General features: G+C 42.5%; 1 protein-coding gene across 1 annotated transcript in view; it reads right to left on the reverse strand.

The window, feature by feature from the left end:
• Positions 1 to 25951, reverse strand: part of ADCY2 (adenylate cyclase 2) — a 391390-nt gene that overhangs the window by 87709 nt on the left and 277730 nt on the right. The window contains exons 9-14 of the mRNA XM_029941289.1: positions 25315 to 25447; positions 23119 to 23292; positions 19582 to 19625; positions 15835 to 15915; positions 8879 to 8948; positions 5533 to 5630 (exon numbers count right to left, since the gene is read on the reverse strand). Of these exons, the coding sequence (XP_029797149.1) occupies positions 5533 to 5630; positions 8879 to 8948; positions 15835 to 15915; positions 19582 to 19625; positions 23119 to 23292; positions 25315 to 25447 (600 nt within the window). The remainder of the gene's footprint in view (positions 1 to 5532; positions 5631 to 8878; positions 8949 to 15834; positions 15916 to 19581; positions 19626 to 23118; positions 23293 to 25314; positions 25448 to 25951) is intronic.

A 25951-nucleotide genomic window follows, 5' to 3' on the forward strand; every position in this document is an offset into this window, starting at 1 on the left:
TTTCAATGGACATGAATGATTCTACCATTAAATTTCTTCTAATTTTTCTTTTCCTTTTTGGAGATAAAACCAAAATGAAAGTGACTCTTTTGAAATGAGTATTAAAGAATTAATGAGCATTGATTATTAAAATGAGTCATGGAATAAGTATCAAAGAATCTCAGTAGAAATAATAAAACTCACATATTTAAGATGATAATTTTTCTATTGACTTTGCTTACATAAAATATCATTATTCTTAATTTAACTTGGGCTAATGAAACACACTGATATTTCACTAACCTTTATTAGAAAAAAAATCATTCTTATTGTAACAACTGCCCAGGTCTGGTTTAATCCATTTAGTTTGGCAGATAAGATTAATAAAACTACTAAAAATTGCAAAAACAATTCAGGCTTGATCATTTTTGGTCTTTGAAAGTAGCTTACATTTCTGGTAAAGTTATTATACAAGGCAGACAGAAATGAGAGACTAAGCCTAAAAAGAGAAACCAATTAATAATTTAAGTATAACTATTTAAATTCTGAGCCTAGAGTCAGATTCGAGATTATGTGCCAAACAGGAATGACATAAGGCCCTTTCAGGCAGACTCTTCCCCTTACTGATCCTTTCAAGGTCACAAATTCCTGTTAATTATTCATGCCCTCATTCATTCGCTCATTAGCAATTTTTGTCTTTTTTTCAAAAAACATGAGGGAGTTTTCCCAAAAGAAAAGAAACAAAATAAAATTAGAGGTCAGCACATTAAAAATAAGTGAAGATAAATTAGAAGTGAGAAGCATCATTATCCGAATGAAAATGCTTCAACAAAATTCTTTTTAGATAGACAAGCTCATTATCAAGAGAGGAAATACTAAATACACAGAGAGTACTCAAAAGCAGAGAGTGAAGAGGTATTGAGGCAAGACAGACTGGGAGGAACCAGAGGCTTTTCCATGCCTTGGAGTGTGAGATTTAATGTCTATGCTACGCAAAGTCGGGATGATCTCAGGCATCCTATTGATGGGAAATTGGAACTGAGCTCCTGAATCAAGTAGAAGCCATGAAGTGCTGTCCTACCAAGAAATAGGAAACAAAAACTATGCCCACCAGTCTGATAATTTTCTGGGAAGCTGACTGACTAGGATGATGAGTAGAAACAGAGTATCCTGAAATGAGATCCATGCTAAGGAGTTAGTCAAATGCACAAAGACTTGACGGGACCTTGAGCTTGACCTTAATTTAACAAAATGCTTTCACTTGAACTGGTGAGCTCCAGAGACAGCTGGCAGAGAAAGACTGAAAAACACATAATAACAAGGCCTTCACAACTCAGAGTATGTGAGGTCACCATGGACTCAAACCCTAATGTTGGTGAGCTCACAGTTCAAATTACATACAACCCAAGGAGGCAGGTCACTATGAGTCAACAGAGAGACCACACAGCAGGATTTATGCATTTGTATGCCATCATAACTGAATGAAAGAAGTACTATTTTCATGCAATACATTTATTAGACTAATAAAGGAAAATATAAGAAAAGGAATCCTTAGGTAAAATACAGAATCATAAAGAAATTCAGATTTTATTTTAGTTTTTAATTATTTTTGAGAGACAGAAAGAGAGGGAGACACAGAATCTGAAGCAGGCTCCAGGCTCTGAGCTGTCAGCACAGAGCCTGATGCAGGGCTCAAACCCATGAGCCGTGAGATCAGATTTTAAAGAAAACAAACAAATAGACTTCTTAGATATATACAGTTAATGTGGATAAGGAATTCACCAGAATGACTGTAGCACAAAGAAACAAAGAGGTGTAGACTTTGAGGATAAATTCTAAGACCCAGTAAGCAGATGAATAGCACAATACACAATTTATAAGATTTCAGGAAGAAACAGTAAAGACAGAAGGAATACATAAGGTGATAATATTAGAGAACTTCTAAGAACTAAGTACAAATACACATCTTCAGATTGAAAAATCACACCTAGTCACCTAGGTAAATAAGAAAAAATATACATTGGGAAATAATATACTTAAGTTCTAAAAAGGAATGAAATGTGATCGACAGAAAACATTTCTTTAGCAACAACAGCTGTTGAAATTGATGTGATATCATCATCCTAATACTAAGGGAAAATAAGAGTTAACTTAGAATTTTATATCCAGTTAAACTACTATTGAAGAGCAAATGTCAAATAAGGGAGGTAAAAATATTTTAATATAAGAAAAAAACAGGTGCTATTGCTACCCACAGACCGCAATAAAAGGATAAGTGATATACATCAGCAAGAAGGGAAATAAAATTGAAGAATTAACTTTTTTAAAGATGGTGAATAAATAAAGGAATTTAAAAGTATACTGGACAAGGAGGCACCTGGGTGCCTCAGTTGGTTAAGCATCCAACTTCGGCTCAGGTAATGATCTCACAGTTTGTGAATTTAAGCCTGTTTAGGGCTCTGTGCTGACAGCTCAGAGCCTGGAGCCTGCTTGGATTTGTGTCTCCCTCTTTCTTTGTCCCCATGCTGCTTGTGCTCTGTCTCTCTCCCTCTCTCTCAAATATAATACAACATGCAGATAGTATAATATAAATGCAATATGAAACAAGCACAGAAAGTTCTAGAATCCACAGACCTATGCTGAGCTCTCTCACTGCCAACACAAAGAAAGGAAGTGAAACCAGCACAGATTTCACAATGTTCAGGCTCAAAATCCAACTTGTTGCTCAAGAGAAACCCACTAAGAGTTGGTGATGATGCCAGAGACAGTGGACTTCATGGGCCCTCTTAAAGACACAGCAACACAGAAGAGCGATAAGAAAAGCAAAGCAGAGACAGAAGACATCTCCCTGATGTTTTCTGGAAAGCGCAATCCCACAAATTATTTTCCTGGGTCCCTGGACGTTTCTGGCTTCTTTGGCATCATCTTTTAAGGCATCCTAGTAGTGGAATTGCTGGGTCAGAGGATAGTTCTATTTTTAATTGTTTGAGGAACCTCCATTCTATTTCCCAGAGTGGCTGCACCAGTTTGCATTCCCACCAACAGGGCTCTGGGGTTGCTTTTTCTCAAACAAAACAAAACAAAACAAAAAACTAATATGAAAAGATGTATACACCCCTGTGTTTATTGCAGCCTTGTCTGCAATAGCTGAGATACAGAAGCAGCCCCAGTGTCCTTTTGTGATGAATGGATAAAGATGCAGTACATACAGAGTGGAATGTTGTTCAGTCCTAACAAAATCTTGCTTTTGTCACAACACGGATGGAGCCAGGGGCTAAGTAAAATAAGTCAGAGAAAAACAAATACCATATGATTTTACTCCTATGTATAATTTAAAAGACAAAACAAACTAACAAAGGAAAAACAAAGAGACAGACAAAGAAACAAAAATAGACTCTTAAATACAAAGAGCAAACTGGCGGCCGGCCAGGGGAAAGCGGGGGATGGGTGAAGCAGGGGAAGGGCACTGAGTACACTTAGTGGGATGAGCCCTGACTAACGTGCAGAATTGCTGGATCATTAGGTTGTGCACCTGAGACCCCCAGAACACCGAATGTTAATTATACTTGAATAAAAATCCATAAGAACACAAATGGATGCATGAAAAAGAAATATTTTGCATAGTAATAAAATGAATGGTTAAAAAAAAATTCTAGTCACTTTCCTCTCTTTCAATTCCTTCCAGCAAAGGATAAACCCTGTCTTACTGATGTAGAAAATAGAAAGATACTCATCCAAAAGGAAGATGTAGAAAAAGAAATGAATTTTTCTAATCATAAAAATAAGAGCCCACTTCCCGTGGTAATATTTGTTTCACCTATGTAACTTTTTCAACACCCTTCAGCTCTAACACTCAGTAAGCTGTGTGTGTGCAGGTTGCGTACTTTCTCTTCTGTACCAAGTGGCACAGGCCTGGAGCTCAGAAACAGCTTAATTTGTTACCTTTTTTCTTTTTGGAGTGGGAAACAGATACGTTGACGTGGGGAAATTTCACCGAAAATTTTGTAATCTCAGATGAAGAGCTCATTTGGCCCATGTATTTCAATGCTAATTCATGGGGGGTGGGAGGGGAGGGGAAATTTACTCAAAACCTCTTCTAAAAAGGGTCAGATAGATTGGAACCCACATGTGTGAGTTAGACTGTGACTTGTTATTACTTCTATAAATGCCTTCGTATTGGATGAGTGCCCCGAAGAACGTCCTATGGGTTCCAGAGGGGAAGGACAGATCATTTCTCTCTAGTTTCTGCAACATCCTTCGGAGAGAAATGCAGCTCAGTCTCGCAAGTCAAGTTGCCCACAAATGCTGCTAAAGTGAAATGAAAACACGCAATTAGATCTGACTAGGTTGAAAATGGTTGCTTTGGCCTTCACAGAACAGACAATGGTAAGCGGAAGTTTTGTCTTCCAAGTTTCTATATCCCCAACGACTGACAAACAGACAGGAGTTTTGTTTTCTTCTTTTCTCTTAGACCACAGAATGAGGAAGAATCCATCACTTTGAAGAAATTTGGCTGACTCACAGTGTGCTCAGTAAGAAGGTGTGAGAGAAAGGCGTCTAGGAATCCCAGAATGACTGGATTTTCACCAACAGATGGGCCTAGAGGTGCACCCCAAAGTGTGCAAGTGTAAAATTGGGCTCGCAGTTTCTCCCCTCTGTCCCCAGGTGTCCCCTGGGAGGGGTGAGCTGACAGTGACCTATAACAGTCAGAAAGGGTGACGGAGGGTGGACGTCCGGGAGAAGAGGGTGGACTCAGAACGGACAGGTGTGCCCAGAGTGGGTTTTGTCTTTCTCACACATAATGACCGTATTTATTTATTAAAAACAGCTACTTTTTTGCATGGACCTCAAGTATATTGTAGTATAGAAGTGGAATTTAAGGAAAGGTATTAAGCAGGCTGTGTTGTAGCTTATGGGCAAGTAAGAAATTGTATCATTTATCTTGAATGTATCATAGACAAGCTGATATATAATGATTGCCACTTCAGATAGCTGTGAAATCAGGTGATTAACTAGTTGTTACTTAACCTTCTAATTTCTGTATAAGTCTAATTACATGAAATAGAAGTGGGGGTTTTGATTTTTTACTTTGCTTTTCTGTTTGGAGTGTCATTGTAACTACTGTATTGTAAATGATGGAAAATAATTGCATATGTTAAAAAATAGTGTTATATTCTAAAAAAAAAATAATAAAGTTACAAAAAAAACCCCACCTAAACCTTTATCTCTTTCTGAGTAAAGTTTCTTGGGCTACATTTCTTACACTGGGCACCAGAGCAATACAGAAATCAAAGTATGAAGGGTAAATTTATTTTTTTTAAATCCCTATAGATAGTGAATCAATACGTCCGCTTGAAAGTCCAACAGTATTGTAACTAAGCAAGACACTGGGGAGCCACTTGGCTTCACAGATACTGAATTGACTGTCCCCTCCCCATGTTACATCACCCCTCTGTCTGGAAATCTGAATCCTCTCTCATCCTTTGGTACCACGGGGCTCCTGTGGAAAGGGGCGCCCAGGGAGCGCCCCCATGGAGAACCGCACGTACTTACTTGGGTAACACGAGAATCTGCACGATGAAGATGCAGAACAGTATGAGACAGGCGCAGGTCACGTAGTACTTGAACGCTGGCAGTGCGGTGGCGCGGTACTGAGGGGACAAGAAGGAAACCATGAGTGACGTTCTCCGAGGGGCTGAAACAGCCAGCCAGCAGCCTGCCGGGGCCTGTTCTCATGCATCGCACCCCTCAGCTAAGATGGGACAAGAGAAACAAGCTGAGGACACCGTTGTTCATCGCTGGCAAGGAGTGCTTCCTCCCTCCAAATGAGCTGCGAAAGCGTTTCTCCCTCAAAGCAGGATTTTTATGAGACCAACCATCCAGCAAGGAAAGACAGCACCTGACCACCAGGACCGGTGAGCCAACGGGCAGCAGCACCGTGAGAGTGCAGGGGCCCGGGTCCCCTTGAGGGTCTCACGTCCACAGCGACGCGGGATAAGCAGGTGACTAGCCATCTAGTTTACTTTTGAAGAATATTGCGGAAATGCAATATCCTCATTTTATGTATTTTAGTGTTTTATTTTTTTTTTATTTATCTGAATGCTACTTAGAGGCAGTGAGGAAATCTGTAAGACACAGAGGCCAGTGGGCTCTGTTCCAGGTCTATGACCCTTCTGTTTGCTGTGTGTGCACCTGGCTGATGGACTCTTCTCCCGCCATGATCGGGTTTGCACAGCTTTCCGTAACATCCAGGACCACACACTGACCAGGGTAGCTGTCCGCCCGGGACCCCCTGCTGGCGTTGCGCAGAGAAAAGCCAGCCAGCACTGCACTTGCAATGGTGGCAGTGGTCTCTGTCGCATACAGCCCTTACGGTGGCGGGACAGGCAGCCTAAATGCTTTACAGGCACCAACTCATTTAATCCTCACTGCTGCCTGAGGCATGGACCATTATCGTCCCTGTGTTTGGATGAAGGACTTTGGACCAGAATGACTGGTTAACATTCTCAGGAAGATACAGACACGGCAAAAGTTGGGACTTCACCCAGGTGGACAGGCTCCCAAACCCAGGTTCCCAACCACCAGGCTCTACTGCCTCACAAAAGAGGGTTTTCTCATAAAATGAAAGGAAACAGCAGTTTTTGGGCCCATGCTCTTGAACTCTCCTGAAAATACTGGCAGGTTGGATTCGCCATATCTGCAGAGACTGTGCCCAAGTTGTGGGAAGTTACAGTACAAATGTCTTGGGTTGAGCTTGTGGGGTTTTCATGCGGGGTGATGGGGGTCTGGGTGGTCTACTCATGTTTCTCCTGCTCTGTGTCTTGCTGCCTTTGACCCCATCTTGCTGGCCAGGAGAGCAGGCTGGGGGTAGGCGGACTGGAAGGTGGCCTCAATGCTGGCCTCTACAAATATGGGCACAGGGGGAATGTCAGCAAGAGCTGCGTTTTAAAATGATGGTAACCAGGGGCGCCTGGGTGGCTCAGTCGGTTAAGCGTCCGACTTCGGCTCAGGTCATGATCTCACAGCTTGTGAGTTTGAGCCCCGCGTCAGGCTCTGTGCTGACAGCTCAGAGCCTGGAGCCTGCTTCAGATTCTGTGTCTCCCTCTGTCTCTGTCCCTCCTCTGCTTGCGCTCTGTCTCTCAAAAAGATGAATAAATGTTTAAAAAAAATTAAAAAAAATAAAATGATCACCGTCTGTTTACTTGAATATTTTCTAAGTGAATTTTGTGAATAAATAGCCTGGATAATTTACATACTGGTGAAGAAGCGATATTCACATAACTGCAGAAGTGTTATCAGATTTATACACTCACTTGTACCCTTATCTTTTACCTTCTTCTGGGCTTTCTGTCATTTATGAATTGGAACTTCCTTGTGGGACTAATAAAGGAAATGGGACATGAATCAAGCAGGGATCATTTAACACTTGAACAATAAGTAGCCATCGGTATCTGTTAAAGTTGTTCAAGGATAAAATGGTCCATAGTAACGATGAATTACAGCACACGTTAACTTGGTAAGCTGTCTGCGGTCAGCGTGTTGACTCATTGACCACTAACACAAAAGAAAGTTCACGTGCAACTATAAAATCCACCCCTGATGGGTTTTGGATATGCTGTTCAATATCCATAAAGCAATGAACTGAAAATTCTCAACAAAATGTTAATGCCGGTGCTGTGACCATTGCCATTAATATAGTAGCTCTTGTTCAAACTTAGCCTGTAATTATATAGCTGGATAATAAAAATTATCTCTAACTTGTTCCTTTTTCTTGATCAACACAAAAGGCAAATGCGATAAAACTGACCTAGAAGAGCAGTGATTTTGGGGGGCAATAAGTACTTAGTTCATTTTAGCAAATATGTGTTAAGCCTCACATGCAAAGCCCAAACATCTGCTTATTTATGTGAGCCTATCGTGGCTCTTACTGTAGGGGTCACAAAGCAAGAAGTTATTTAGATGCAATAAATACTTAAAAGTTTAGCATTTGTAATTCTCCCAAATGGATATTGAATGTAAATCTCATGTTTTTCTTTAAAAATTATAATGATTTGTGTAAAGAAGCAGCACATTTATCAAGAAGGGTTTTGTTTTCTTTTAAAAACTTTTCTACCATGGGAAGGGGAAAGAGGGGGAAAGAGTTGGGGAGAAGGAGGGGGGAAAATCATGAGAGACTTCTGAATGCTGAGAACAAACTGAGGGCTGAAGAGGGAGGGGGGCAGGGGAGGAGGGTGATGAGTATGGAGAGGGGCACTTGTAGGGAAGAGCACTGGGTGTTATATGGAAACCAACTTGGTAATAAACTATTTAAAAAAAATAACAAGAAAAAAGAAAAGGAGAAAAAAAGGAAAAAAAAACTTTTCTAAGAAAATGTGCCACTGAGGGGCACCTTGGTGGCTCAGTTGGTTGAATGCCTGACTTCAGCTCAGGTCATGATCTCACTGTTTATGAGTTTGAGCCCTGCGTAGGGCTCTGTGCTGACACCTCAGAGCCTGGAGCCTGCTTCGGATTCTGTGTCTCCCTCTCTCTCTGCCCCTCCCCTCCCCTGTCTCTGTCTCTCTCAAAAATAAATAAACATTAAAAAAAAAAAAGGAAAGAAAATGTGCCATTGAGAAAGCCAGTCATTAGCTCTTGTCCCCTCCCTGTAGCCCGGGATCAGACCTGTTGCAGATGTCATTACCGCCAGCGGTGCTGAACGGGGTGCCCGGCCAGACAGAGACTCAGTAACAAGACACGCGGCCCAACAGCACATGCACGGAAGCATCACGGAAAAGCTGTGAAGGGTCTGAGCTAGTCCAAGGCAATGTCAGTGCTTTGTGCAGAACACGGGAGCACCGTTTCACAAAAGGATTTTTAAAAAGCAGATAAAAAAGACTGGGAAAACAAGAAAGTAGCTTACCTCTTTTTCTAGTATTTTATTGTAGAACAGGAGTGAGATTCTCTGAATGTCTTCAGACTTGAGCCACTGCCTGGAAATCAAAAGGACAAACATCATGAATCCAGCCCTCCAACCAATGAACCAAAACTACTTTTTAAAAAATAACGGCATTCTTTGCTCTTTATTGTAAATCATCCAAAATTAAAGTAAAAAAAAAATGCATGATGCCAGGTAGCTGGATCAGAATCGAGGAAGACTAGGATGTACAAATAGAATACTCCTCTTCACGGGTGGCCCTCCTTGGAAAATTAGCCATTCCAAACCAGTCATCATACCAACCCAAAACTCGTGTTCCCAAATTAAATAATGAGGGAAATATGTCATCAAAAGGATTCAAGTACATCAATAAATTTATTCCCCAATGTTTTACTGAAATCACATGGTAGTTTCATCCCCTGCAAATTTTGGTTCATAGAGAAGTACTGCTTTTCTTAGCTTATAGGAAGCAATATACCAGAGTATCAAAGCCATTTAGAGCATCCTCCGAGTTCTGGGAGGAAGACCTTGCTTCTCTCACACTCACTGAAAATACTTTCACTGTCGTATCTTTCATGTCTATTAAGTAAAGAGTATTGTTTGACTATGGTTTTCAAAAGTAGGTAAAAATACTAACACGCTAAGCGATCGGGTCAGACCACTAACGTAGTACAGGCTGCAAATGTCTATGTCTATGCAAACACAAGCATCACACACACATACAGATCCCTCAGATGTTCAAAAATAAATAAATATCATATGAAAGTGTGCATTCTTACACATGGATTGACTTTTAGAGAAAGGTTTCAAGAAGGCAGTTGAAATGGACAAAGAGTAGGCGCCTGGGGGGCTCAGTCACGTAAAACGTCCAACTTCAGTTCAGGTCATGATCTCACAGTGTCTACCTCTCTCTCTGACCCTCCCCCATTCATGCTCTGTCTCTGTCTCAATAATAAATAAAAACATAAAACATTTTTTTAAAAATGAAATAGACAAAGAGCATCCAGATAAGACTTTCTCTAAAATGTTTCACACGCGCGCCGCTTGAACAGCGACACCAGGTGTGAGACCAAGCAACAGGGCACGCGAGACCCGCCTGGTACAGTCCCGCCCTGGGAAATAAAATAAATGCACACTGGATGAAATGAAGCTGAGTGAAAGAGGAAGATACACATTCTTACATCCACAAGCACAGGAATGTAAGGGAAAATGGAAATCTTTGTACCAAGAAAAAAAAAATCTAGAAATCAGTGCCAACAAAATATATTACCAACTGGTTTGGGTCATTACATTGAGGAATGGACATTTTTACTTTCCTTGTTTTCTTCAATAATATCTTTCAAATAAAAAATAACCTGAGTTACATATGTATATAGGAATTATAGATATGTGTATATATTATATATGTGTTTTACAATGCAAATAAGCATATATCTGCAAATCATGTAACCCTATATCTATGCCTACATATCAATATAGAGGAAGAGAGTGTACATATATATCAGGATATTAGGCATAAAATTATGTTTTATATAGATTTCCAAAAAATGTTGCATCTGTTCCAGTAATTATCAATTCACACAAATTTCTTACTGTGCTTCTTTTGCAATCCATTGGTCTGCGGATTTTGACTTCCTGAGGTATATTTGGGGACTAGGGATTTGAGGATCTAGGAAAGAAGGCCAGGTCAGCTGTTGCACTTGACCTTTTAACTGCCAAGTCCAGCCACCTGCTGATTTTGGATTGCGGTCTCTAAACGTACACTGATGCTTCCTATCAGGGCTAATAACAGGTTACCCCAGGAGACCAGCACATTTGGGGCGGGAGATATCCAGGTCTCCCTGTGCCCAGAACCGCAAACCACACATGCACTGTGGTGAGTTCAACTCCCCCACAAATCTACACTACAGACAGCACAATTTCCACCAAGGCCCAGAAGTCAGTAGTCTGCTCTAGACATGATGGCTGCTTAAAGTGAGAACCATAGGGGCGCCTGGGCAGCTCAGGCGGTTGAGCAGCCAGCTTCAGCTCAGGTCATGTTCTCAGAGTTCGTGGGTTCGAGCCCCATGTCAGGCTCTGTGCTGACAGCTAGCTCAGAGCCTGGAGCCTGCTTTGAATTCTATGTCTCCCTCTTTCTGCCCCTCTCCTGCTCACGCTCTCTCTCTCTCAAAAATAAATAAAACATTAAAAAAAAAACTTAAAGTGAGACCATAAAAATACCTTTTGGTTCAAGGTATAAGCTTTAGATACCAGGGAAATAAACTTTTCTGGGTATTTATTACTGTGTCAGCTGCAGAAGTATGGCCTTGTCCTGCTGAGGAGGCTGGTTGGAAAAATAAAAGGTTGGTTCATGGCAAAAAGAGAAGAAAATAAAATCTAAGATAAATGTTAATCTTATTCATTTTCAGAACTGTGTATTGTTATGAGTATCAAACTATGAATAATATATGGAGGTAATGTATTCAAAATAGGTAACTTATTGACTGAAAAAGAAAAATCTAATTTCAAAACGCCCTTGGGTAGCCTCTGGTTGGAAATAAAGTAAGAGTGAAATTTATCAAGGAGATGTAGAAGCGGGTTCTGAATTCACAGGGCCTGTGTCCCATGTCAGCTTCCGTGACCTGTCTGGGTCCGCCGCTGGACCGGAAGCGTTCCAGCCAGGCCTTGCTTGCTTCACTGTGTCCCTAACCCTTAACCCGGAGCTTCGTCAGCCATGAGCGCTGGGTTCTTCTGCCCTTTTCCTCTGAAGGAACGAGACTAGACTCATATTTAGGCTTCACCGTCCTAGGCGCTCTGAGGCGACTGCAGCTCCCTTTACTGTCGTGCAGGAAACTCAGACATTTAGAAATGTGATTTGGACGTTTGGAATAGGAAAGATTAGTGGGGGCTGCTAAGGCCAAATATAATTTTGGGGATTGGAACTACAAGAGCGGCAGAGAAGGGAAAAGAAAGGAAGGGAGAGGAAGGGAAGGGGGAAGGAGGGAAGGAAGGGAGAATGTGTGTTTTACTTAGGGGGTCTTGACATTGTTCCGGATCCAGGTGGCCTACACGATAAAGAAAATGCACCTGCCCCTGGGGCATATAATGAGTGATTCTCTATTTAAAAAATTTTAATCTTATTTATTTTCAGAAAGAGAGAAAGACAGAGAGAGAAGCAGGCAGAGAGAGAAGGAGAAAGAGAAAATCTCAAGCAAGCTCCATGCCTCCACCTCAGCACAGACCCCAAACTGGGACTCGTGCTCACAAACTGTGAGCTCATGACTTGAGCCAAAATCAAGAGTTGGACATTCTACCAACTGAGCCACCCAGGCGCCCCGAGTGACTCTCTATTAATTTATACCAAGATCTTTTTGTTTGTTGTTTTGTGCTAGGCCCAGCTCAAACAAAGAGCCTGAACAAGACCCTGATTCTGCACAAGACCCTGACTTGAATGTGGGGACCAAGTACATGCACACCCTTACCCGGAATTACTCTGGCTGTCAGAACACAGGTTCTGTGGCAAAGAAGACACTATAAAATCCTACTGTTATGTCTAGAGGATTCTATTCTATTCCCCCCAGTGTGTATGGTGAACACCTAACCCGCAGTGCAGTGTATCTGGAGTCGGGGTCTCTGTGGAGGTAATCAACCTTAGATGGGTTGTAAGGGTGGGGCCCTGATGGGAAAGAAGTAACATCCTTATAAAAAGAGACATCAGAGGGCTGTCTCTCTGCAGAGAGTCAGGAAAAGGCCATGTGAAGACAGCAAGAAGGTAACCTTCTGCAAATCAAGGGGAGAACTCACACCAGAACCCACCCACGCCGGCACCCTCATCGTGGTCCTCCAGCCCCCGGAGAAGTAACTGTCTACTGTTTCAGGCCCCCACCCCGGTCTGTGGGGTTCTGTTACAGTGGCCTGGGCACACCAACACACCTCTCAGCAGTACTGAAACTGAAGGGTTTGGTGGCCTGGACGGTGTACTAAGGCCTGAGGCACTGGGGAAATGTGGGCTACAGAACCAAGGCTGAATCAGTGCTCTGGACAGGTGGTCTCTCAGAGTGGAGCCCCACCCCGCCTCAGCCCTGCGGCCTGAGACCCACCGGTCTGTCTGCCCTGCTCCGGTGCATCAACTCTGTCCACCATACGTGTTTAAACTCGGGGCCCAGGCTCTTTATTGACTCACAAGCTCATTTCCTTGTGAAGGCCAACGTCTTTCCCTCTTAGAGCTTTTTCACATTACTTTTTTTCTGTTTTTGCTTTAAACACAAAAACCAAGGAGGGCTTGGGGGGCCCAGGGGGTTAAGTATCTGACTTCAAAGCAGGTCATGATCTCACAGTCTGTGAGTTCGGGCCCCTCGTCAGACTCTGTGCTGACAGTGTGGAGCCTGCAGCCTGATTCGGATTCTATGTCTTCCTCTCCCTCCACCCTTCCCTTGCTTGTGCTCTGTCTCTCTCTCTCTCAAGAATAAACAAACATTTAAAAAAAAACCCAAAACAAATTAAAAGCAAATTTGGGAGACCCCAATGTGACGGTCCCATTGTCAAGAGAACCATACCACAGGCCTCTTTATTGAGTCAGTCTTACAGGACTCCTCTTATAAGAGAGCCCGCCTCCTCTAGAGGAAAATGCCCCTAGAGTGAATGGCCTGGGCACCCTCGACTATGAGGCCTCCCTTTTCCCACCATGAGGCTCTGAGAGAAACTTCCAGCAAGTCTCCTCCGTGCAGAACTACCAATCATGCTTTCTGCCCACGCCTTGCCTTCCCAGGCTAAGTCAAATCTATCGCACCTCTGCCCTGAGCCCGTGTGCGGTGATTTCCCTCCCTTAGGCCTTTGAGAGGGGGCACCGTGCCTTGTGTCTGGGATGTCTGATGCCAGGCATATGCTGACACTGCCAGGCTCTGAACAGAATGCTTGATAAATGAGTTAATGAATGAATACATGAAAATCTGCATATAAATCACAGTTTCATGCCCACCAAGAGAATGACAGAATGGTACATGAAGCCTGAAGTCTCTATGGAATCCTCAAGTGGAAATTCAGACAGAAGACCATCACAGGAAGGAACAAGAGCAGGTAATGGGTAAGGCCTATCTAAATCTAATTAAAGAATATATGCAAAGTAGCTTCCATTTCAGCATTTCCCTCTTGACTTTGGAGTACAGCATAAACATTTCCCCCTCTTTCGTTTCTGAAACGTGTTGGGAAAATTACAATATAAGCAGTTACGCCAACATTAAACATTACCTTATCATAAACCTACGTTAGAACATGAAGGTGTTCACCCAACATGTATTTGAATATGAAGTGATACAGTACAAACAGACAATCCAAAGACCACCTCGACAAAAATAAAGCCAAGCCAGTGATTACACCACGTAACGACTCCTTCAGTAGGAACAGTCTGAAAGGTGCACACAATGGGGGTTGAAGAAGGGAGAGGCCTGCAGGAAGACATGCCAAGACCGATTTCATACACGAGTTTTCTATTATTACTGTGATTACTGTAATGGGCTAAATTTGGCCGGGAACAAGGTGTTCTCTTTCTTCTGATCTCGTGTTTTCTTCTGGTGGGTCATGGAGTGATAGGGGCTACTTCCTGCGGCTGAGTGACTATATCCTTCTACCCACATTACACGTAATCAGACTCCACCCTGGGTTTTAGCTGCAGAGTCCAGGCAGTCACGTTTCTTGGCTTGTGATGTGCTGAGGTTTTGATGGGGGCAGAATTGACGGTGACTTTTACACGGCTGTTGGTGCCGGGCAGAGCCGAGTGTTTGTCTGGGCACAACTGCCATGTGCTGAGTGCTCCAGGTCAGGGGGGAGGCTTTCTCTATTTGGCGCACAATGAGGGACCATAGATCCGTGTTACTTGAACAGGGTAGCATATGTGAATTGCAGCCCTAGCCCAATCACGGTAACTTTATTGTTATCTATGAGATCACACATGCACACACACACACACACACAGACACACACACTATATACACATACATATACACTCATGTGAGTCCTTCATCAGCTGTGTAAATATTCTAAAATGAATGCTTATAAGGAACAATCTAGAAAGGGCACATGCCTTTTAAAGCTGGGTAATGTAATTGTGGAAGCAGAGTTTAGGTGAAAATCATTCATACTTTTCATGAGTCAACTTTCATGACAAAAATCAAATAGGTTTCCACAAGGATGGAAACTTTTCCATTAAGTCTTTCCATTTTTCATCTTGTGATGTGTTCACTACAATTTAAATTTAAAAACTTGTGTGGAGCATCTGATGGGTACCAGGCACCGTACTGTCATCCATCTTCTGCCCTCTAGGAATTCTAAGGAGAATGTCAGGGCCAATGAATGTAGTTATTATGTCCAGGCCATGAAGGGTATCACCTTTCTTTACATTCCACCCCCCTGCATCTCCTGGACCATTTAAAACTACGACAACAGTTCACAGACTTCATAGACTGAATGACATTTTGTTCCCCAAAGAATCCTTCCTCCTCTCACTGCTGCCATGAATTCAGATTCTAATGCTCACAACCTCTCTTCAACAACTGAGAACACAGGTACTTTCATGCCTCCTGATTTTTCAGCAGAATAAATGCATTTTCAATAGCTCCTGTCACATAATATAACTCAGATTTCCCCATATGGCATTCCTATTGGTCTTTAAAAAGTATTACTTACTGAACATATTTTGCTCTAATTTTTCTGTTTCCATTTCATGTTGTTTATCAGTAATCTACTTAGAGAGGATTTCATAGGCAGGAATTAAAATTTTTTCTAATTGACAGAAGCTATTACTAAGGACAATTGAGGTGAAACGAATGAACATCTCCTAAAACGGTGGCTTTGTCATGGTAAGTATACAAGGTTTAAGGTAAAGTTCTTGGAAGACTTGGCATGATTTTCACAGGATAAGTTCGAAATAAAAAATGTATGATAATTTAAGATTAAGAAGTACTCACTTTTGTGCATTGATCCCATCAATTGCTTGGATCATCCTTTCGTTTAATTCTTCTTCAAATCTTTTCTTCTGTGACTTGGTTCTACACGAAAAGGAAAATGTTATGATAGAGATTATGACTAAACCAAATATTAAGTCCATTTTTTCTGTGATTCCCAAGCCTGTTTCATTCTGCCCATTGAATAAAAAAAGAAAGAGAGAGAGTCTAGAGCAGCCTTTTCTCTATTAACACAGAGTTGCTCTGTCAATGGAGTGAATTGACTAGAGTTTTTGGTACAATAAATGTTGACTCACTATTCACCTACAGTGAAATGATACCAGGCATTAAAAAGCCACACTGAAAGTTATGTACTTGGTGTTTACAATAAAGGAATTTTCTGTCCTAAGAGATGCATTAGCCCTTGACTTGTTGCCTTTGTAAACTCTATTTTATGACGGGACACCCTGGCTTTGGAAATTCCCCTGTAAAAACCTGGTTTGGTTGAAAAAAAAAAAAAGCTATTCCTTGTTCATGTTTCCCTTGGTCAGTTTTCAAGAATTTGCAGGAGTACAGTCTTCTCTGAGGCCTATCAAAGCTTAACATATGCATTTAGATGTTCCTTAGTATTTGAAAGCACTGTTCCCAGGAAAAGCCCACATACGCCTGCAGACACTCACTTGGTTTTAGAAGGAAATAATCTTCAGCCATAATAAAAGATGCCTTGTAAATACATCAAGCCAAAAGAATGAGTTCTCCAGGGGTAATTTGACCATTAGCATGAGCATGATATAAAGGAGAAAACCAAAACAATCCCTCTGTTTAAAGTTAAACAGCTGCTGAGGAGAGAAAAGCACAGCGGAGCCGCACCCAACTGGCCTGAGCACAGCATCCTCAAGTCACCTAGTCCAACACGGAGACAGCACTGGCTCCTCTGTGCTCGGGCGGGTTAAAAAACTAATTGGAGTGGCCTCCTATTCTCTGATTTCAGAACTGCCTCTAGATACAGACGAGAAGAGTGCTGTGTATTCAGTGTCACTGCTCGCTGTAATTAAATCTCAGGAAAGTATCACGGACGAGACATACGGGCCTTCCCAATCCATCACAGTTGGTGGCTTGGTGCCCTTGGGTCCTGCCTTCTTTAAACAGGCCCAGGATATTCCTGACTCAAGAGCAGAATGATGAGGTGATCCACCCCAGACGGGAGCAAACTAAATGAAGAGGTTTTAGCATGCCAGATTCTAAGCTGTTGAAGAAGGCAAATTCATTTTTACCCTTCTTTTTTTATTTAAAAATTTTTTTTACATTTATTTATTTATGTGAACAGAGAGAGACAGAGTATAAACAGGGGAGGAGCAGAGAGAGAAAGAGACACAGAATCTGAAGAAGGCTCTGGGCTCTGAGCTAGCCGTCAGCACAGAGCCCGACGTGGGGCTCGAACCCACAAACTGTGAGATCATGAGCTGAGCCAGAGTCAGCCACTTAACTGACTGAGCCACCCAGGCGGCCCTTTACCCTTCTTTTTTAAAAGAGCAAGCAAACTCAGCAATCATCTAGGATGGTTCATCCTCACCCACAGGCCAGGGGCAACCTTCATTTTTCATTTTATCAGCACTGTGCTTAGACTGGAGTTTGCTGACTTCGATTTGATGGCTGTCTTTATCACAAAGTCTCATGACATCTGAGACAGTGTAGGTACCTTGAGGGCTCATAGGAAAACATCCCCGTTCAATGCTATGCCCGGGGCTAACACAGTATTGCCTCGGTGAATCGGATTTAAGATTGGTTTACATATATCTGCACTACACTCAACACTATAAAGATGGCACGTGATGTAGCCAATAAATGCATCTTATTATTTACATCCTCTGTATTCCTTGGCTATCTGGGTAACAATTCTTAACACATAGGTTCCGTGTCTCTGATTTTGTGATCTCTGCTATGGTAGATGATAGGATACCCCTGGGGCTGAGAATCTACCACTGGGAGTTCTTAATCTGCCAGCAAAGGTTTTGTTCCCCAGACTTCGGGCGTTTCTGACTCCATTCTGTGCTCCTGTCGCCGGCGGGCCCCCCTGCTTTCCAATTTCCGTTCATTCTTTCTCCTGAGCTCCTTCCCCACCTGACCCACTCCCACGCCATGGCTACTGTATCTAAGGACACAGTGTGATCTCAGACAATGTTCCATACCAGGTGATGCTGACTTAGTAGCAAGGCTGAAGGCTCAGAGAGGTTTCATAACACAGGCCACTTCAGGAAGCCATGACCCAGGAGGACAGCCTAGTTGAGTCCGATCTGGAGGTGGAGCTCTCTCCATGCGGCCCTGGGGCCACCAAACACCCAACCACCACCGAGGAAAGTGGAATCAATACAGAAGAGGCTCCTGGCAAGGCAGGCACGACAGAAGAGTGGTTGGGAATGTAGTTTGGGGTCACAAATCTGGGCCTCGCCTCTTCCAGCCTTGGGCTCTGGGCATTCCCCTAAAATGGTAATGGCATAGCGTCTATGCTGCAGTCATGCTGCAGGTATGAAATTCGATTTTCTGTATGCAGACAGGTGATGCACCGTCCCAAATGACGGCTTATTATCATTGTCTTCCAGACAGCACTTGTCCTGGAAGCGACTGCCCACATCATACTGGCACTGCACGAGGGATTCCCCACTCCGATTTCAGGAAATAGACCCTTGAGGCAGAGCAGCAGGGGGGACGGGATAGATCGCAGAAGGAGTATGGACTCTACAGTGAAAAGACATGGAAGAAATTTCCGCGGACAGTTGCTGGCAGATACGCTAGTGTCGTACTGGCTTGATGAGGCACTCCTTCTCAGGGCATCTTACGGGGTCCATAATATTTCAAAACTAGCTCGAGTTCTCGTTAATATGGCCTGTACCACTTCATAATGCCTCAAATCCCCAGAAGCTAATATCCTTATCACATAGGACTCTGAGTCTTATATCTCAACACTACAACGTCAAAATTTCCCACCAAACACAAATTAGAGCTCATGCCAACAGATAAAGTCATAGATGATTCTAGAATAAGGTTACTATTTGCAAGGATGTAGCAGGAAACAATCTAATTATGTTTACTTGGCTACAACGCATTTTCTACAGAATAAACTCACTTCTCTGTGGGAAAAAAAAGGCTGACTGAAGTTTTGGGCTTCTCATGAACTATCCTAATGACTTCAGTAAGGAATACTGAACTCCCCCAACCAACACTGATGTGAAAAACTGACCCTCAAAACCAGAGGAATGTGGAAAAGAGTCGGTGACTGTGATTCTGTGGTTGGCAGTGACAGGGGACCTGGGGACACTTGTGTGAAGCTTTTTAGTTTTTTCTGAGCAGGTTGAGCAGGCCTTCTTTTCACTGTAGAAAGGCCAGACTTCTCTTGCTTTTATCTCCAGGATTACACACACACACACACACACACACACACACACACACACACACACGTGTAATTTTAAGCAACATACTCATTTTAAGAAAATTCAATTTTTTACTACATATTAATGTTAAGAAGAGTCATTTTTAAGGACAACAACGTAAAGTCCTAAGGTATTTACCATTCCCTCTTGTAAACCTAGTAACATCACGCTAATAATTACACTTTTAGAAGCTGGAGGCAATCAAATCAGGCTTTTCACAAGGAACTGCTCTTTTTGGTAGAAGCGGCCTTCAAAGTTACTCTAATTGATGATAATCACTTTCAGAAATATTGCTTTAAAAACCCAAGCCTTTAAAAATCAGAAAGTGGGACAAATACCATACCTTAAGGTACGATTTTGGAAATTATGCTGACCCATTGGCACATCCTATTTAAAAAAGAAAAAGAAAGGTTATTAGTTTCCAAAAACATGTTTCCAAGAATGATGCTGCAGGATAATCACGTATAACATTATTTCTTCTTTCATCGTGGAGAGCATCATTTAGGTCCCAACTCCTTACTCCCGTGGAGAAGAGATTAATTATAAACATGAAAAAGATTAAAACCTCAGATTACACATGGGATGCTGGTGTCATCCATAAACTCTGGATGCTGGAAATATCAGAGTTTTTATCTGGAACTTTAAAATTTACATCCTGATATAATCGTGCAGACACGATTTCCAACAAGGGCCCTCAGATAACTGCCATTAGAGTTACTGCAGACAGCTTACAATCCTGTGAAAATGCAGTCTGACATCAGACAGATATTCAAAGTTCTTGAAAGCACGAATGTCACCCCGAAATCTACAGTCAAGTGTTATCCCTGAGCTGGGCTAAGAGACAGTGTCCCTGGTGCAATATCGTGACTCACTGATCAAAAAAAAAATCCACACACGAGTGCCCATTGTCTCTGAAGAGGGTCTGGGAGAGAGCCACTGGTCAGGGTTTATCAGTGGGGGACCTGCCAAGTGTTCAGGAGACTTACAAAAATCCAGAAGACCCCCGTTATACATCTGTGCTGGAAATTAAAATGAAATTTGAGATAAAGCTGCTCCAAGTGGCTCCAAACTTTTCTTGGCTGCTTTATCTACAGCATTAGATTAGGAAATGTATTTAGCCTAGGGAAAGGTAAGGTATATATTTTTTAAAAAATAACTGAACTCCAAGTGTTATTACGTAAGTCAAAATAATGCATTATTTACCATTTTTTTACCAGCTCTATCAATGTTGAATCAGGAGTCAGTGGAGTTCTGCCTAGGGGATTAGATAAAAGAAAGAACTTTTGGCAATGACCCTGCTTGGCTCTGGAATGTATTAATAAGAATGACTGGGGGGTCTTTCTCAAAGTGGGTAAGGGGTACAGGCAAGCACCAGACCTATAGGCTTCCTGTACTAAACAAAGCCTTAGGATTTTCTTAAGATGGCCTAAATTGCTGCTAAGGCAGTCCCCAGACTCCATATCTGAAAATGCGGAGACCAGCCAATTAAGAAAGTTGTGTTTGTTCAAGAGATCTTCAGATTTTTAGACACAACTTCCTAAAGCCAGAAGCACGAGAGAGTTCTAACTCTCTCTTGAGGGAGGTATCTTCACACACACATGCCAACAGATTACAGTCAGGCTGCAATCTGTGTTGTGGGGAGACAGTCACGCTTAAGCCTTGGGACAATACAGACTGATAAGAAACAAGCAACCATGGCAATATCAATAACAGCCCTGGAAACAGCATCATAAACAACAGCAGAAACAGCACAGAAAAGCACGTTCTCATATTTACACATGATTCTTATTTCTCGAAAACCAAGCAACTCAATGCTGATGCACTGTAACTGTCCGTTGGAGGTATAGTTATTAGCCATGGACTCTGATCAAAAATGCAGGGTTGAAGCAAAAGCATACAAATTATTATTACTGTTCGTAAGAGTGTCAGAAGCATGGACTTTCACTGACAACTGGACACTCTCATCCTAGAATACTTTTCCTCTAATGGCTCTAAATGCTCAGAGGTTCCAGATGCCCTGGGGACCTTCTCCTTGGATCTCTGCATCTTCCAGATGATTTCACCTGGTGCCATGGCTTCGAATACCACCTAAAACTGGAAAACGCTTCTTCCCCTCTCAAGCTTGGAGCTCCCCTGTGTGTTCAGACTTGCACACTTGCACACCCAACTTGGGATGGAGCTGTGTGGAGAGGTCTAAAAGGCACACTGACTTGAAGATGTCCATCAGCAAAGTCTTGGTTTTTCCATCTGAACCGCCTGCTTTCCCCTCAGTGGTGGTCATCTCAGCTACTTCTTCCAACTGTGCAGCTAAAATGAGTAACTTCATCACGGAGCCTCATTTTTAAGCACATCCGCTCTGGTACCAAGTATCACTTGCCCTAAGTTCCAATTAGACCCTGAACTTCCTTCTCATTCCTTCTACAACTAAAATCCTAGCATAACAGGGCATCACTTTCCCCTGGCGCCCTGAACTCTTGTTCTATTACTCCAAAATATTAATTATGCCATGCCCTTTCCTTGCTTAAGATCTTCTGAAGACTTCTCGTTACACTTAGACTGGATCACACACAATTATTTCAGTGCATCGTATCCTCGATGACCTCCATTCCTTACTGTTGATGAAACTACAGCCACATCAGCCTCCTCTCTGTCTCTAGTAGACTTCAACTCATTTCTGTGTTGGGGCCAGTGGACTGATCTTCTCCACCTCCTCCCCAGTTTACTGCTCTCTTTCTCTGAGACTTCCCCAGAGTAGCCACGCCATTCCTTCCCAAAGATGGCTCCGTTTTATTTTCATCATCATTGACCTCAGCAGCAGTGGAGATGATCTTGTCTGTTGCTGAGTTTCCTACTCATGGTCTCTCTCTTCCCAACAGACTGGAAACTGCTCTTGGACCTGTCCTGGCGGTCTCCCTCGTTGACCGATGGATATGACCTTCGTCAGATCACATTTTCTTGTTAGTTGGGAAAAAAAACACCAGGGAAGTGGAGAGGAAAGATATAAACAAGTCAAAACAAGTATGTGGATTTGAGGGGTTGGGTATTGTCACTTTGAGCCACTGGGAGGTAGGGAGCACAGGTAGATGGTAAAAGTTCACCGTCGCCTAACAACCTGAGGGGTTTCTTCTCATCAGCCAACGAGAGTTATGTAACATTTCATTTTCTTTTCTTCCTCAACTGCATCCCTAGTGGAATTAATGCTATCATATGTGAAATTTTACTCAGAGATCACTTTGAAATCTAACAATGCTACTGGGATTATTCTAAGTGCTTCATCATATTTAGTTTTCCGGGTCTCTGTGGGTCTTTCTATTTTCTAACTGCATTTCAGCCATCTTATTGAGAGTGTCCCTGTTGCAAGAAGCTTTGGCACTTTATTATCTGTTACAACTTGGAGTGAAATAAATAAGGATCTACAACAATAGAATGTTCAATGCCCCGGCACAGCGTGAACATTTCCAAAACGAGAAATCAGTCTGGATGTTGCGATTCAAATTGCGAGGGCGTGACGCCTCCATTTGTACTTTTATAAGGACGCCCAGGCTTTCTTACTTCCTGAGAGCAAACAAAGAAATAAAATAGCACCACAAGAAAGCTCAATGGTATTTAGTTGCTAATACTGAAGTAAACAACAAGTAAGTAAGCTGGTTCTGGGTTATAAAGTTATAATGTAGGATCACTCTGGTTCAAACGTTTAGCAAGGTGAGCCTGGCACTCATTCACACCCGGAGAGCTGTTTGTAAGCAGTCTCTCCAAGGAGGAGAACAGGGTAAGCTTGTTTCATTACAGATGGTTACTTTGACGGGAGATCTCCAGTGTTATTACGGACAACTAGGTTGGGTCCCGCGTGCCTGTGCTCTGGGGCGCAGGGAGAGCTCACCGTGGTGCTGATCTTGCCGTTCTCCGTGGTCATGCTGTCTCGGTGATGCAGGTGTGCGAAGGGCTTGGCCGCTCCCCAGGACTCCAGGTACCGGGTCATGCGGACGGAGGCCCTCATCTTGGCTCCATCGAGGGTGTGGCGTGGTCGGAAGAGGTGAGGACTCCGGCGTTCCCCCTTGGGGCGAGAAAGAAAGCATCACACATGGCAGACCAAAGGGGCAAACCTTCTTCCTGCTCCCTCGCCCCAAGTAAGCGAATGCCTCCCACATCACCCCCTCACTTCTGTCCTCACTCCTTCCGTGTGACTGGTTTCCAGTGTGACAAGCTGCTTGAGCGGAGTGGTTTTTGTTCCCCAGAGAGCAAAAGAGAAGTGTTATTTAAACTTAGGGAAAAATACTAGCCAATTCCATTTTTATAAAGTAAATTCTTAAACTAGATAGGCTGATCTGTTTCAACTGTTTCTTGATGACTGTGGCTTCCTAAAGTGACAGGTGTTCGAGATTGGGGCCGTTTTCTGATGCTAAATGGTCTTACTCATCCGTGTTCTGGTGTTCTTTGCCTGAACACACTGTTCTTTGTATACATTTTTTTTTATTCCTCCCTCTGCCTATCACCCCACAACTCTTCCTGACTGTCACACATCTGTCTCTAAATCAACTGTCAAGTTAGCTGGAAGTGTGTCTCCAAAGGTGAACCTTCCGTTTCAGGAAGGCTACCACGAGTGAACATCCACACACTTGCTCTTGTTGATTTTGTGCTACTGGTTTTGACAGTTCCGAGGTGCTGCCTACTGATACACCGTGCCTCCCAGCTGTTTGACTGGAGAGAAGTTACATAACCCCCAGGAACTTCGGATTCTTAGTTTGCAAATAGCAGTGGGACTCATTTGGCAGGAATTTGAGAAGGCCAAGAGGAGTGAGAGCTCCGAGCCCCGGCTCTGTCCTGACAGTTGGCGTGAACAGAATACGAGACAGCTTCTACTTTCTGGGTAGCCGGGACGGTCTTCCAGGTAACAGAGGATTTTATTACATCCACATTAACCATGTCTGCACATACATATACTCACACGAGTGTACCTGTGACATCTAGTAGATAATCTTTTAGACATTTCTTCCTTTCTTTCTCCTCTATGTTCATTATACTTCATCTCATTAGATTTTTGTCATCTCAGTTCCTGAGAAAAACCTTTGGTCTTTATTTTTTTGTTTGTTTTTAAAGTTTTAATTCCAATAAAGTTAACATACAGTGTTAGATTTGTTTCAGGTGTACAATATAGTGATCCAACAATTCTATACATTATTCTGAGCCCATTATGATAAGTGTACTCTTAATTCTCTTTGCCTGTTTCACCTGTTCCCTCCTCCCCTTCCCTCTGGCAACCAGCTGTTCTCTATATTTAAGAGTCCATTTTTAAAATTTTTTTATTTTTATTTTTATAATAGTTTATTGTCAAATTGGTTTCCATATAACACCCAGTGCTTCTCCCCACAAGTGCCCCCCACCATGACCATCACCCCCTCCCTCCCTCCCCCTCCCCTTTCAGTCCATGGTTCATTTTCAGTATTCAGTAGTCTCCCTTGATCTGTGTCCCTCACTCTTCTCCGCTCTCTTTCCCCCTTCCTCTCCCCATGGTCCCCTGCCAGGTCTATCCTGCTAGACCTATGAGTGCAAACATATGGTATCTATCCTTCTCTGCCTGACTTATTTCGCTTAGCATGACACCCTCAAGGTCCATCCACTTTCCTACAAATGGCCATATGGCATTCTTTCTCATTGCCATATAGTACTCCATTGTATATATATATACCACATGTCCATCAACTGATGAATGGACCTTTCGTCTTTATGTAATTTCCCAATGGCCAGTGTGGGCACACTGAGGGACTTTCAGGAGCATCATGGACTAACTTCCACGCTGACTAACACTGACTAACACCATTCAACCTGTTACACAGACAATATTTTATCCCATAAGCAAGCATTTTTCCCCAATGGTTCGTTAATGTTTTAATTTATTATTATAAAACATGTTCCATAATTACACTGCCATATGCAGTTAAAGTAATTTTAGAGGCAAAGACTAGTAAAATATTAAACTGATTCTCGACTAAAAACGCTAACCTGTATCAGTAATTTGCTCTTTTCCCTTTTAATCACAGAAGTCATAGGCTAATTATAGACTCTCTACAGAACTGACCTTGGGGTTGATTACAAAGTAGGTTTTCACCAGGTGCTGTTTTAAATATGGGTCTCTGATGTCACCATCTCCTTCCTCCACTTTGTAAGCGCCGTTCAAGTGTTCCAAGGTGACAGAAGAAATGTGAACACGTCTGAAATTCCATTTTAAAACCATAATCAAGATAAATATCAATAAACATGAAGATTTTTCTATTTATTTTTGAATTCAGAAATAACATCTTCTCCCCCCAGTGAAGGAAAGGTTGTATAAGGCTGTATGTTCTTGGTAAAACAGGCTTATGTTTTATTAAACCGGGATCTGGGCAGGTGCTCACAGAGGTCATAGATACTAATTTAACATTCGGAGCTTCTCTGCATTTACAGAACCTGGTGCAGTGGACTTGGTGAATTACAGCAAACAAAACTGGATCACATCGAGGTTTTGTGTGTGAGGATATTTTTGAAAACATATGCCAAAGGCATTTTTCAGAGTATGCTGATCTGCACACAAGTATGGATTACTTATTTCCATGCTTCCCACGCTTCTCCAAATTACAGCACTTGCATCAGAATCTTGTCTGAAATATGTTCTTCTAGCCACAGGTAGAGGCTACAGCATCCTCATTTCAATAGTACTGGTTTCAGAGGTCACCAGT

This window comes from Suricata suricatta, chromosome 6 (genome assembly GCF_006229205.1).
Source record: "Suricata suricatta isolate VVHF042 chromosome 6, meerkat_22Aug2017_6uvM2_HiC, whole genome shotgun sequence".
NCBI classification, from domain to species: Eukaryota; Metazoa; Chordata; class Mammalia; order Carnivora; family Herpestidae; genus Suricata; species Suricata suricatta.